The 15,421-nt window shown below is 41.8% G+C and overlaps 1 protein-coding gene across 2 annotated transcripts in view; it reads left to right on the forward strand.

The window, feature by feature from the left end:
- Positions 1 to 1,820: 1,820 nt before the first annotated feature.
- The window catches only part of LOC126213104 (ankyrin-3-like), a 54,030-nt gene continuing 40,429 nt past the window's right edge, over positions 1,821 to 15,421 (forward strand). Inside the window, exons 1-3 of one of the 2 annotated variants that reach the window (XM_049940707.1) lie at positions 1,821 to 1,902; positions 12,992 to 13,126; positions 13,249 to 13,296. In XM_049940707.1, coding sequence (XP_049796664.1) covers positions 13,039 to 13,126; positions 13,249 to 13,296 — 136 coding nt within the window. In that variant the 5' untranslated portion in view covers positions 1,821 to 1,902; positions 12,992 to 13,038. The remainder of the gene's footprint in view (positions 1,903 to 12,991; positions 13,127 to 13,248; positions 13,297 to 15,421) is intronic. The other variant, XM_049940708.1, reaches the window with a different exon arrangement.

Raw genomic sequence — 15,421 nt, forward strand, 5'->3', positions numbered from 1 at the left:
CAGTGATCGTAAGAAGCAAGACGAGTGTCACACCTCGTTAATGACAGCAGGCATCAAACCTATTATTAATTGCTGCTGTCACTGTGTGTCTGGCCATTTCAACAAGTTTGCGAGTGAACTTTGCTAAGAGAACCGTATACACTGGACATTTAGCCTTGGTAGCCAGCAGCACATGAGACTGCAGGTCTCATTGTTAATACGTTAAGTCGTCAATTTTATGAGTCAAAGCTTATTCTCTGTATAAAACTCGAGCCGCCAATTTAAATTGGAATTGCCAACTTCATTGTCGTTGGCAACTGTAATAGTAACAACTTTGCATCTTCAAATGGCGCTTTGCTTTTTAACGATGTGTGCGGATTGTCTGATCATTATCACCTTGAACTAGTTGTGGTTTAAAAATATATCAAGTGAAATTTGACGTCATTGGAGACTATGTAATGAACTATTGCTTTAACAGTAACTGGGATTGGCACACTATAACGTTTAACATCTCGTCCTGCGTTTGGCTCTACCCAGTACTTGGCTGTTGGTTTTAGGAATTTAGTGAACTGTGTTTTAATACTGGGTTTGTGTGATCTAGAAGCCGTTATTGATTTGCGCAGGCCCTCCTGCCTGCTGGTGTCACTTTAGCTCTCGAGCACGGAATTCAGACGCGTGGCCGATGTGAAGGCCAAACGTCGAGAGGGTGCTGATTGCTGTATAAATCTTTCAGGCTATTGTAACATCATATTGGCAAATGTTTTCCATAATAGTTAATTCACGTGTTTATGAGACCTTGCTATTTGAGTATTTGTTTTGAAAGCAAATAGCTTTTACAAATTGTAATTTTTCATATTCACAAGTGATTAGTGAGCTCAGAACTGTAGTTATGATACGGTTACATTTGTGTAAAGTAATTTCTTATTAATTTAAAGTTGTGGCCATGAGGCTGTTTCTCTTTAAAATTATGTTTTGAATTATTCTCATTGCTTTTACTCAATTGAATAACCGGTGTAGATCATCCCAATTTGCAAATGCTAATTAAGCATTGTGTTGTTAACAGTGCTCTGTTTTAATTAACGTCGTGAGAATAAATTTTTGTGTCCACAAATGACGCCAACATTCCACTCCAGAAGCCCGTGTGCCCTGCTTACTGTTCTACCACCTTACCACTCACTTCTGCACTTCCTGATGAGCATGCTGTAGACACTCCCATTTCGATAGATTACAACAGCCACATTCATAGGACTGAATGGATACGTTCCCCTCTTGACAGACGCTCAGGAACCCGATCACATCTTAATAGCCCCACTAAATCTATCGATCTTAGTCCCATAGAAATGCGAGTCTGCGAGTTCCTGGAACAGCGTGTGATCGCAGCTCACCCCCGACTAGTAGCTCTACAGATGTAGTCATCATTTGGTGCATATCATACGAAATCCGTGTATTTCCTTCGTAGCCGAATGGAGGCCACTGTCAAGGGTACACGCAGTGTTGACGGTATTTGCATCCTCATGGCGTGCTTGTCAGGGGATGGACTGGAACAGGCTCTGATGTGAGCACCCCGCGGTGAGCAGGTACCTGGCTAACACGGAGTCGTACTGGAAGATGCCGCGAAGTCAGAATGAGCAGCAGGGCGGTTGCCAAGATCATCACGTGCCCTTGAGGGCAGTGCTGCGAGGCGTTGCGCAAGTATACTTCCAACGTCGGACGCCGAGAAAGTTTGATGAGGGGCTGGTGGAGGGGGGGGGCGGGGGGCAGGGGTGAGAGGGGGAGGGGTCCTGGAGCAGAGGGCAGGCTGGGGACAGAGAAGGTGGGAGGTGTCAACCCAGTCCAGCAGTGGCCAAGATATGGATAAAAGGCTGTCTTCACGACAGCCCACTACAATGGCTGCAGCGGCACAGAGCAGAACTCACACATCTGGTAAGTCTCTCTGTGCTTCTTCCAGCACTGTGCGGTGTGCTCAGCGTATCACTTTCCTCGACTTGACGGTCTCCTGTTCTCAATGGTACCCTCCTTAAAATCGGTATCTATGAAAACGAGAGTAGCTAGAGGTGGTACCGAGTTTTAATACAATTTTCTCACATGTTTCTACCACCTCTAGCGCAATAGCTCTTGATATGCATTCCGGTATCGGTTCACGTCATCTACGTATTTCAGCAGCTACTGATTCTTACGGCGTAGTCTACGTAATGGAGCCACTGGCCACACTAATTATTGTTACATGTTGTGTGCCACAGAAACAGGTTCCCGAGGGCATGCTACTTTTGATGCAAACTTGTCAGATTCGACAACTGAAGCAGTAGAGATCTGCTGGAATACTGCCATACAGTCCTAATATACAGGGGGATTCACGAAGATATGCAAATGTTTGGTTACAGGGTTACGGCTAATAAAAATTTTGCCTGAAATTTAGCAACTTCGTTAACATGAGGCCGTCGCAAAACTGTACGAGTTTAAAGTAAAGCACGATTCCCATTTATTTTGTTGTTATTGGTCTGGTCAATATAGTAAAACATGTCCCAGTTTTCCAGAATATCCAGAGAAGCAAAGGCGTAATTTCGTAAAATTTTTAATTTGTTAACTGCCTCGCCCAATTAGTTTTTTTTAAGTTCTAGACAATTACAGAAAGTTTTCAACAGAAGTTGTAGAGAATTTAATTTTGGAAAATTTGTGGTAAAAGCGTTAACTGGAACTGTATGAATGTGTCACATAATCTGCTTTTATTTATACCACAGCACACGTGAATTCGTGTTAAACCGAAAAAAAACGAAGCTCACTGTTAAGAAACTTGTACAAAGTACATAAAATTTCGCAATACAATCACAATCACAATAAATGTTCAAAAATGTCTCCACCGAGTTCAGTGCATTTAGCTGCACGTGTATGAACAGATTTTGTTGCTCCTTTCAGTTTCACAGACTTGTTCATAATTTCGTCTATTGCATTCATAATGCAACCAAGTAGTGCCTCACGTTTATTGACTTAGTCATCATAATCTATGCCTTTCATCCATCCCCATAAACGAAAATCCATTGGTGTTAAATCGGGCAATCTGGGTGGCCACAGACGTGTAGCACCACGACCAACCCATTTCTGTGGAAAATGTTCATTTAAATGTGCAGTATCTGCGCTGGTGAAATGTGGAGGCGCGCCGTCATATTGAAAATACATTTGCAGTCGCGTAGCAAGCGGAATATCTTCGGGCAAGTGGGGCATTTCTTCTTGAAGGAATTGTAAGTACGACATGCCAGTTAGACGTCCTGGGAAAATGAATGGTCCAATAAAGTGTCTGTTGATTATACCAGACAACAAATTTATGCTAAATCGCTGCTGGAAATTGCGCTGCACTGTTGCCTGTGGGTTTCCTTCAGACCATACGTACTCGTTAAAAAAATTGTTTATACTATCTCGAGTAAACAGTGCCTCATCAATAAATAAAACGTATTTGTGTAACTGTCGATTGGTTTTTAACCAGTTGCAAAACTCCAAGCGAAGGGCAGGATCTCCCGGGTGTAAATGATGCACTTTTTGTTTACGGTAGAGACACACATTATTATACTTCAGTCTACACCATACCTTACATTGTGAAATGCCTAGTCGTTGAGAGATACGCCGTGTACTGAACCCAGGCTACGTTGAACAGCATCCATAATATCTTCATCATTGTCTTCACGTGTCGAGCTCTCGTACTGATTATGAACGCTAGGTAGAGAACCTGTCTTCTGTAACATTCGAAATACTCCACTAATGATTCGTCCATTCGGAATCCTCCGAGATTGATAACGTCCGCGATATTCGTTAATTTCAGCCGTAGCATTGCCATCACATTTTCCATAAATAAACACTATATCGGCGTATTCAAACGTCGTAAATTTGAAAGGCATCCCTATTTCAGAAATAATCTACGAACTATAACAGTTACTATATGGTTTTACTTAAATACACTGTTCTTATTGTGTTCTTTGACTGAACAGTACAGAAAACTAACTCGTTTGAAGGTTAGGGAACGACTGAAACAACTCACTAATGGTAACCAACAATGACATAAACGTTTCTACATTCTTAATGAAAAGTAAACAAATTTACTTGTACAACAACCTTGCCTTCTCTGGACGTTCCACTGCAGATAGACGTCTGGGTCATGTTTTATTAGATTCAACAGACCAGTAACAACAAGATAAATAGAAATCGTGCTTTACTTTAACCTCGTACAGTTTTGCGAGCGTGATTCTTGGCTTATGAGCAGCCGCTCGACCACGAGACCCAGGTTTTCTCACCGCCCGCCTAAGTCATAGTAGTCGTGGACCTTATTGCAGTTTGGAATTCCTGTATGATGGTCTGGGCAGATGTCTGTTTATAGCACAGTACGACCCTCTTCAACTGTAGGCGCTCTCTGTCAGTCAACAGACGAGATCGGCCTGTACGTTTTTGTGCTGTATCACATTGGAAACAGTGGGCCTAGTGATATTTAGGATTGTGGAAATTTCGCGTGCAGACGTATGACACAAGTGACACCTAATGACCTGGCCACATTCGAAGTCTGTGAGTATCGCAGAGCGCCCCATTTTGCTGTCTCACGGTGACGAATGACTACAGATGTCGGTCATATGGAGTTCCTGGCAGTACGTAGCAAACAATGCACCTAATATAAAAAACTTATGTTTATGGGGGTGTCCGGATGCTTTTGTTCACGTAGTGTTTGCATATGATCTCCCATTAAACCCCTGGACCCATTTCACCGAAATATGACAAACAAACAAACTACATGACTGTATGAGCATCATCACAACTTGTCTTGTAGCAATATGGACCATATTGTATTTTGTCAGCTCATGCCATATCAGCTGCTCCGTATAATAGGCATGTTGTGTTTGTATAGTTGTGGCTGGCCTTAGGAACCTGCTTTGCTGTGAAGCCTACTGATCGACTGTACGAAATGGTTTTACAGTGCGTAGGCTGTACTGAACAACAGTGTGTTGGGATCAAGTAGAACTGACCTGGTTTATCGATCTTCTTTGCATGACATCAGGGGCAGTGATTGGTTTCAAGTCCCTGATGTGTAAGCGGCAATCCACAATATGTTTGTTGTGGGAATATTTTCAGCCTGCTTTATCGACATGTTTAGTGAGGGCTACATATGTGGGTGGGCATGGCTGGGGAATGTCGAAATGGACAGAGGAGGGGATGGACTGAGGGAGGGACCAGGAAATGATGGGCAGGGGGAGGCAGGGGGAGATGATAGGAGGTGATGGACCGAGAGAAAAGGAGCAGGAGAAGACAAAGAGAAATGGGAGTGGTAGGAGGTGAACATTGAGTGGCCGGGAGTAGATGAATGAGGAGAGGGGGCTGGGGTAGATAAGTGGGGGACAGGAGGAGATGGGTGGGAGAGATGGGCAGGAGGAGAGGAAAAAATGTAGGGAAGAAGAGATGGTTCAAAATGGCTCTAAGCACTATGGGACTTTACATCTGAGGTTATCAGTCCTGTAGACTTAGCACTACTTAAACCTAACTAACCTAAGAACATCACACACATCCATGCCCAAGACAGGATTCGAACGTGCGACTGTATCAGCCGCATGGTTCCAGACTGAAGCGCCTAGAACTGCTCGGCCACAGTGGCCAGTGAAGAAGAGATGGGTTTGGAGAAGAGGGAGATGAGGACAGAAAGGTAGAGAGGTGTAGGAGATAATGGAAAGAAAAACTGGCAGGAGGAGATGGATAAGAGAAAGAGGCCAGGAGGAGATGGATAGGGAAGGATGGGAGATGCAAAGGGAGAGGGTGCAAGAGGAAATGGATATAGAGAGGGGACAGATTTAGATGGAATAACAGATTGGAGGCAGGAAGAGATGGAGAGGGAGAATGATGGAAAGGCTATGGACAAAGTGGGGAGGAGGATGTGGACAGTGAGAAAAGGGGAAGGAGAAAATGGAGAGAGCGGGTGGAGAAGATGGACAGAGCGAGAGGGAGGAGGAGGAGATGTAGAGAGAGAAAATGGAGGAGATAATCAGAGGTAGAGGGAGAATGAGATGAACTGAGACGGGGGTTGCAGGAGCCAGATGGATAGTGTAGGTGAGTAGTTGTAAGATGGAAAATGATGAGGGTATAGGAGTGGACAGACGGGTGAGGAGGAGATGGATGAAGACAGTGTGCAGGCGGAGATGTATGCAATATATATGCCATACAGGTTTGCAAGTGAAATTGTGGGAACAGTGACATACAACTGGTACTCTAAACTGTACACCCATATCACGGACATTATAGTCAGTAAGATTTTGGAATATACCAGCTGTTCCAACTTTATAAAGTACCTTGAATCATCGGCACATGGACAGCACTGACTCAGAAAATATCTTTCTTATGGAACCCTACTGGCTTTTTGTCCACCCAAAGTAATTACTGCTATCGACAGAGGACCTGTAGTTGATTCCATAATTCTAGCCCTACAGATAGCTTTTGACACAGTTCCTCACAACCAGCTTCTAATAAAATTACATTCCTGTGGAGTATCATCTGCGACTGGATTCGTGAGTTCACGCTATAAAGCTCTCATTATTCATCACTTGGTGCTCCATCTCTCTTTCCATCCCTCTTTATCCCCATCCATCACCATCTGCCCCTTTCTCTTCCATTCCCTTCTCTATGTATTTCAACCTCTCCCCAACCATACCCACCCAGACATGTAGCCCCTATTAAACGTGATGACTAAACAAGTTGATAATACTCCCACAACACACCTATAATACTGGGTGGCGTACATGTCAAGGGCTAGAAACCATTTTCTTCTTTTGATTTACATGTTGTGATGCTCTGTATGGCGACTGCAGGGTGAACCATCTGAAGCTTGCACTGCAAACATCATGAAAATGGAAAGAGCTATTGATGTGCAGTTTTCACAGAATGAATTCGAGGCCAGGGCCTCGTACTGTTAGCCAATACACAGATTGTAATAACACTTAGAAAGTGTATTTTCTGTACCTGCAATTTTTCAAATGAAACAAATCTTATTGCCAGTAACAAACTGAAAATAGGGTAAACTAGAATTTCGGTGCTGTTTGCTGCAGAAGTCTAGTGCGAGCCACTTATGGGATATGACATTGTGAAAAGTTTCCACACTGACACTTCTTTGTGCCATTCAACCTGCGTAGTTGTTAGATCGATGTTGTTATGTTGGTTTACAGCGTGCTTGTGTGTTCCTTTAGTGCACTGCTATCAGTTACTACGTGAGAGTCTGAGCAATAGCTCATGGGATTTATCAGTGCAGAAAAAGCTGACATGCTCATGGTGCATGGAGAGTGCACGAAGAACGCAGTTTGTTCTGTTACAGTGCATGCGGCAGGATCCCAATCTCGACCATCTTCTCAATCAGTTGTGTGAAAGTGATGTCCGCAGCTCGTGGTCGTGCGGTAGCGTTCTCGCTTCCCGCGCCCGGGTTCCCGGGTTCGATTCCCGGTGCGGTCAGTGATTTTCTCTGCCTCGTGATGACTGGGTGTTAGGTTTAAGTAGTTCTAAGTTCTAGGGGACTGATGACCATAGATGTTAAGTCCCATAGTGCTCAGAGCCATTTTTTGTGAAAGTGATAGTGTAACAACTAGGGAACGTAACAGAATGAAGCAAGTGATGACAGAAGAACGGGACATTAATGTTCTTGCTGTTGTTGCAGTTGGTCAACACATTACCTCCTGTGCAATCGCATGTGTAAGTGACATGGGTCAGGCAAGTGTCCTACACATTCTCCATCAGCCTAAATTCCATCCCCATTACATCTACCTCAATGAAGAGCTCCATGGAAACAATTATAAGAATAGTTTTAACTTCTATACATGGGAATTGCGACTAGTACTCCATATGTATCACGTGCTTTGTTTAGTGGTGAAGCCAGGTAAACCACAAAAAGGTGCACTATTGGTGTGTTGACTATCCCCATTGGCTTTCTCAGGTGAAACATCAGCGCCCATGGAGTGTTAACATTGCTGTGGGATAGTAAACCGTCAGATCATAGGCATGCGTTTCATAGATAGAACACTGAATGCGCGCAACTATCACAGCCTCGTAACAAACCATCTCCCACAGATACTGGAAGGCTTTCCTCTGCACGCAGAGAGGAACCTGTGTTACCAGTACGACCGCTGTCCAGTACACAGTGCGTGGAGTATTACAGCATGCCTTCACAAATTGTTTCCAAAACGTTAGATTGGGTGCAGAGGACCAGTACGTTAGGTGCCCCATTTTCCAGATTTGATGCCTGTTGACTTTTTCTGTGGGGAAAGCTGAAAGACGCTGTCTGCAAGGACATACCAACTACACCCGATGATACGCAACGACGCATAACTGCAGCCTGCTCGGAGATGTTCAACGAAACGCTAGCATGTGTGCAGCAGTCGCTTCATACCAGGTAGGAAACGTGTTCTGCCACTGCTGGTGATCATTTTGAACACAACCTGTGATGGACAGTTACCTCGTTACTGCCCAGAATGCACATAACTAGTGCATGCATTTACGTTGTCCTTTAGTGTGTACTACCACAGGTATTGTACAAGTGACAGTGTGGCAACTTTACAAAGTATTTATATTGTAAGCAGCTTGCACCAGAATCCTGCAACAAACCAACTAACATTATAATTTACGCTATTTTTAGTTTCTTAATGTCAATAAGAATTGTTCCATTCAAAAAGTGTACTTTTGCACAAAAAATACATTCTATAAATATTATTACAAACTTTTTATGGGCCAACAATACGGGCCCCTGACTACCTGCACATTATGTGATAACTGCGCATCAACAGCACTTTCCATATCCGCAAATTTTATGTTAGTCACCGTGTATGTATACTTTAAATTTTCTTTTACACATATAGCTACATCCAAGCTGCTGTCCTGGAAACTAGCATGAGTTCTTGCAGTTCCTATGTGACCAACCAGTACATCCGAACATTATGAAGCACCGAGAAGAAAACTATCTATTGACACATAATCAGCATGGACTCAGAAAATATCGTTCTTTTAAACACAACTAGGTCGTTTTACTCAGGAAGTAATAAGTGCTGTCGACGGGGAATTCCTATTTTTAGATTTACAGAAGGCTTTCGACACTGTTCCTCACAAGCTTCTTCCAACCATGCCTATGTAATATCTCCTTAGTTGTGCGACTTGATTCGTGATTTACTGTCAGAAAGGTCACAGTTTGTAGTAACAGACGGAAAGACATCGAGTAAAACAGAAGTAATATCCGGCGTTCCCCAAGGAAGTGTTATACGCCCTCTATTGTTTCTGATCTGTATTAACGACATAGGAGACAAATTGAGTAGCCGTCTTAGGATCTTTGCAGAAGATGCTGTCATTTATTGTCTTACAATGTCATCAGATGACCATACCGAATTGCAAAATGATTTAGATAAGATATCCGTGTGGTGCGGAAAATGGGAATCGACACTGAATAAACAAAACTGTGAAGTTATTCTCGTGGGTACTAAAAGAAATCCGCTAAATTTCGATTACGCGATGACTCACACAAATCTGAAGGCTGCAAATTCAATTAAATGCTTAGGGATTACAATTACAAATAACCTAAATTGGAACGAGCACATAGATAAGGTTGTGGGTAGAGCAAACCAGAGACTGCGATTCGTTGGCAGAACACTTAGAAGGCGCAACAGGTCTTCTAAAGAGACTGCTTACACCACGCTTGTCCGCCCTATTCTGGAGTATTGCTGTGCGGTGTGGGATCCCCATCATGTGCTACTGACGGATGACACCTGAAAAGTTCAAAGAAGGGCTGCTCGTTTTATATTATCGCGAAATAGGGGAGATAGTGCCACAGAAATGATATGTGAATTGGAGTGGGAATCATTAAAACAAAAATGTTTTTCGTCGCAATGGGATCTTCTTATGAAATTTCAATCATCAGTTTTTTCCTCCGATTACGAAAACATTCTGTTGGCACCCACCTATATAGGGAGAAATGATCATCACTATAAAACAAGAGAAATTAGGGCTCACACAGAAAAATTTAAGTACTGGTTTTTCCCGCGCACCATTCGAGAGTGGAACGGTAGAGAGACATCTTGAAGGTGATTCATTGAACCCTCTGCCAGGCACTTTATTGTGAGTAGCTGAGTAATCACGTAGATGTAGATGTAGATATAGAACCCTGCATAGCATATGGGGCTCTATCTAGAAAAATCCGTTCACAGGGTACGATTTCATTCCTCTGCTGAATGTACCCCACAGCCATTTGGGAAGCTTGAGAAAGGGGTCACATGTTGCCACTGGGCGCGTCCTGTGGAGCAGAGGACACTCAAGTCGCCCTCTTGTGACGCAGTCGCCATGCAGAGCAGACCCTCCTGTATTTGCAGCCTCTTGTCGTAGCTGATCGCACTTTGCCGACTGTTCCCTTCTCTGCTCTCTGGTACCAGAAACCAGCTTTCTCTAAACGCGCGCTACCTTCTTCTCTCTTTCCTGCACCAGTACTTCACTAACAGACTGATGAACGTCCCTCAAATCCAGCCTGGACAAGACCTCGTGTACTCCGTAATTTTCAAAATGTACCATAATGTTGGTATCTCTGCCAGTGCTCTTCTCTCGCATTCTTGACACAGTGCACTTCCACAACTGGTGCGATTTGTACAATTATTGTGAACTGGTTTCGACTTTACCACTATACAGGAAACTGGTAACATTCTGTGTAATGCTGTGCAAATGCTTTGTTGTACATAAAGACAGTGAGTGAGTAATGTATGAGGGAGTGCCTGATTCTCTCTTAATATATGCGAGATGACTCATGTAAGATTTTGACCTTGAAAATACACAATGTGATCAAAAGTATTCGGACACCTGGCTGAAAATAACTTAAAAGTTCGTGGCCTCTCCATCACTAATGCTGGAATATAATATGGTGTTGGCTCACCCTTTGCCTTGATGACAGCTTCCACACTCGGGCATACGTTCAATCAGGTGGTGGAAGGTTTCTTGGGGAATGGCAGCACATTCTTCATGGAGTGCTGCACTGAAGAGAGATATCGATGTTTTTCGGTGATACCTGGCATGATGTCGGTCCTCCAAAACATCCCAAAGGTGTTCCATAGGACCCATATCATGACTCTGTGCAGGACAGTCCGTTACAGGGATGTTATTGTCTTCTACTGCCGCCTTAGACTCTGCATTATGAACAGGTGCTCGATCGTTTTGAAAGATGCAATAGTCATCACCGAATTGCTCTCTAACAGTGAGAAGCAATGAGATGCTTAAAATATCAATATAGGCCTGTGCTGTGATAGTACCACGCAAAAAACAAGGGGTGCAAGCTCCCTCCATGAAAAACACGACCACACCATAACACCACCGCCTCCGAATTTTACTGTTAGCACTACATACGCTGGCAGATGACGATCACTGGACATTCTCGATAACCACACCTGCCATCGGCTGGCCACATTGTGTACCGTGATTCGTCACTCCACGCAACGTTTTTCCACTGTTCAGTCGTCCAATGTTTACGCTCCTTACAGCAAACGCGGCATTGTTTGACATTTACCTGCGTTATGTGTGGCTTACGAGCAGCCGCTCGACCGTGAAATCTAAGTTTTCTCACCTCCTGCCTAACTGTCATAGTAGTTACAGTGGATCCTGATGCAGTTCGGAATTCCTGTGTGATCGTCTGGATAGATGTCTGCTTGTTACACATTACGACCTTCTCCAACTGTCGGCAGTCTCTGTCAGTCAAAAGACGAGGTCGGCCTGTACGCTTTTGTGCTGTATTTGGCGCTTCACGTTTCCACCTCACTATCACATGTCAAATAGTGGACCTAGGGATGTGTAGGAGTGTGGAAGTCTCTCATACAGACGTATTATAAAAGTGACGTCTAATCGCCAGACGATGTTCGAAGTCCGTGAGTTTTTGTGAATTTTTTGATTAATTTCAGTCAAAATAACAAAGTTGCTCTGTGATATCTGCTGAAGATTGTGAGTATAGTTCTCCAATTACGTGCAGTGTAGCCATTCCGATTTTCATCTGAAATCAGAAAGGATTTGATTTTACATTACTAACTTATTTTGTAAGAATATGAGCCTCAATGCAGGTGAAAATAATGAAAATTTAAAACTGTGCAGGCGTTGGAACAATTTACTGTGATTTTCACGTTTTTTTCTCCATTTAGGCGAAGAAAAATACCCGTGAAATCATGACATCTCCTCATAAGTTGGTTCATATAATTAGTAGTTTTATACACAATCATACTATCACATTTAATAATGATTGATTGAATACTTTTTGAGTTAGACTGCACGCAAATGTGAACAAAGTCATTTAGAGATGAACGCGTTTGAGAAATCAATTCTTGGAAACTGGAAATTCATGGAAGTCAACAATAGTGTAAAATGCTTACCAATTGATCTGCGATTCCAGCGCCATATCGTAATCATTCTTCTTCCTCACAGGCTTCACTTTGCTGCAGTGCTTTCCTAGCTTTCCGACTTTCCTTCGATTCAATGAACTACGTGGATTCTGCCGCCATACGCGCTGGTTGCCCATTTGTTCGGCATAACTGAAGCTTTACGTGTCTCCTACAATTCCTGCCTCTTTCATGGCCATCAGAAGGGATGAATTTCCTTCATTGAATAAGCCAGCTGCTAAATACGACGCCAAATCAACCACTCATAATCCGGAGTGCAAGTGTTTGGGAGCTAATCACCAAATACTGGAATTAAAAGTTTCATTAGCATTTTGTGTGTGGCCATCTACACATTTCTCCAGTAATTCATCGCCTGATAAATCTTATATCGGAAGAATTTCCTTCTGTACGAATGCGAATTTTGCTTTGAAATTTTGACAGAGTATTCTTGGATAGGTAGCTTAACGATTTATATTATAAAAACTGGATTTTTCGAACCTCCTAGTGTGGTCTCCCCATTAACCATCGTAATCCAAATTAGGTTATTATATTAATTTAGATTTTCAATCCAGTTTGTTGAAAGTAAATGAACTGTGGAGATATATTTACTCATAAATTTACAGATTCTCCAGCAGTTGTTTATTTGGCCTGACAGCATTGTCCTTACGTCATGTTCTGCAGAAGCGTTAGTTGGTTCATCTTTATTTTTGTCGCAGTACTCACAGCTGCCGATTATAGCGACTCTCATCCCAGTGCAGGTAAAGATTTTACTTGTGTAAATTGACGTAAGTCTGTATATGATAATGAATAACCAGTTTTAGTAGGTAATGAAAAACATATTCAATATGTTCATTACGTATTTCATATATTTGTGTTTCAGGATTCGATCCTGTACTCACAGTCTACCACTTTGGAACTGACAATCAGGGTAAGTGTCATTATTTTCCATTACTTCCAGAAACTTTTCATGGTTCAAGAAATTCATGCAGTACAAACTTATCTCATTGCTAGGCTTATTTGATGATTTAATAACTGATTTGATTATTATGTGTAAAATCTCTAACTTCACTGAGTTTCTATATTATTACTTTTGCTTTTATAGTCGGTATGAGTTGGAATACAGTTTACATATGTGTTACATACGTGTTGGTAGGCCTTGAGAGTGGTAATCATAGCCTTTTTCTGAATTATTTTCATAAAGGTTTAGTGGTCCCATCTAGATCAATATAACACATGAATAGACGAAGCTAAACAGCATCATTTCACATAAGTAGTCGTGGTATACAGGTATTTGACATGTCTTCCAGGATTACGGTAGTACATTGTACACCGCCTTGCATAAATTTATATTGACTACAGAAAAACCTTCTCACGTTCACAATATTTATGTAACCAATTAAAAACACGAATCTGATAATGGTAATCATCTCAGGAGGTACCCATCAGAAACTGTAATGCTTGTGCTGACTACGTTATATCCCTGTTTCTTATCTGTTTAAATTCATTGAGGTATGGGTTCAAAATTATGGTACGTTTGCTTCCAACGTGTCCCTTTATCAGCGGCAGAATTTTTAAATTAATAGTGGATGTCATCATTGTGGTTCAGCTGAACATTTGCTTTCATGTAAAACAGAGTTCCATAGAACCTTCACATGGGCACAAACAGTAAATTTTAAAGGAGTGTTAAGTATTCCCATCTATATAGATGACTTGTAGCACTTACTCCTTCAATTTATTTTGAACAACATATTAGTTTCTATTTTCTTGGAAATAATGGTTATTTTAGGAAGACAGGTATGCCTGTAAGAACCAGTTACGTGGCACATGCTACAACTATACCAGTAGCATTATGATTCTCTTGTTAGTAACATTACTAAATCAATAATAAACCAAAACCCGTCGAGTTACCTCTTCACAGTGTGAGATATGTAATGTTCCCTATTACGATTGTCATCTGAGTGAATGTCCATCAAATTATTGCTATTTACTTTCTGTAACAGTACGTTACAGAAATTAACTACAAGTTGGTCTACATTTTCGTAGCAGTATGTAGTTGATATGTACACTGTTTCAAAGGAACCACATGGTAAACAAAATGTCATTCAAGAATGGGACGTAATTGATGTCTGTAGATCATAAATTTTAAGTAACCACGTTGGTGTCGTCTGTAAGCATTAATTTAATTTCACACCTAATTAACGCCTGCTGTGTGCAGATTGTTACCAGAAATTCGAAGCATAAGGGAACGCTAGGCTATACAAAAATGTAACTCCTTGTCCTGATGCCACAGAAATTTCCTGTGATGGGACAAGGTTTTAGCCGGTTAACTGATGAGTTACTGATTTTATAATTGCTAATAGCAGGCTGAACAGCACAAAGGCTTTAGTCAAATCACACAAGGTATTTACAGAAAAACAATTTCTGTGTCAACGCTCTAAGGTATACACAAATACAAAGATAGGAATATTCCTCTGAAAGCCAAATTATTTTTATTCCTAATTGCACAGCATTCAATACATTTGATTGTATGAATTAATTATTTTAATAATTTGAGGTTCTCCACATTTATAACATCCAATTAGAGTTCCCTGGAATTTTGTGTAGGGCACCTTTTTCTAATGAGTTCATATGATGGTGTATTTCATTTTGATAAGACAAATACTGTGGTGAAGTGTTGCATTAAAACATGAGTGAAATCTGTGTATTCCATCTAGTTCCCCAGAGTAGGTTTTCAGCTGTTTACATGATGTACTGCCACATCATGTGATGCTTATTTCTGAAGAAAGGATGGTTTGGTTGAGTTACCCAGTGGTTACAGACAGGTGACTCATAACTTTCATGTAAAATATTGGGAGTTAGTTGTTGTAGGAATACACTGCAAGTCTAATGTCAGTGACATTTGAGCATCTCATGTACCTGTTCAGTTTGTGTCATTTACCTTCTGCCTAGTCTGATGCACTGTCGCGACTTCCTCCCTGTACCAACCTCTTACCTTCAGAGTAGAATGGGTTATATCACGTTCCATGTTGAAAATTCATACCAGGACGTAATAT

The sequence above is a fragment of the Schistocerca nitens genome, chromosome 11, assembly GCF_023898315.1.
Source record: "Schistocerca nitens isolate TAMUIC-IGC-003100 chromosome 11, iqSchNite1.1, whole genome shotgun sequence".
Lineage (NCBI taxonomy): Eukaryota > Metazoa > Arthropoda > Insecta > Orthoptera > Acrididae > Schistocerca > Schistocerca nitens.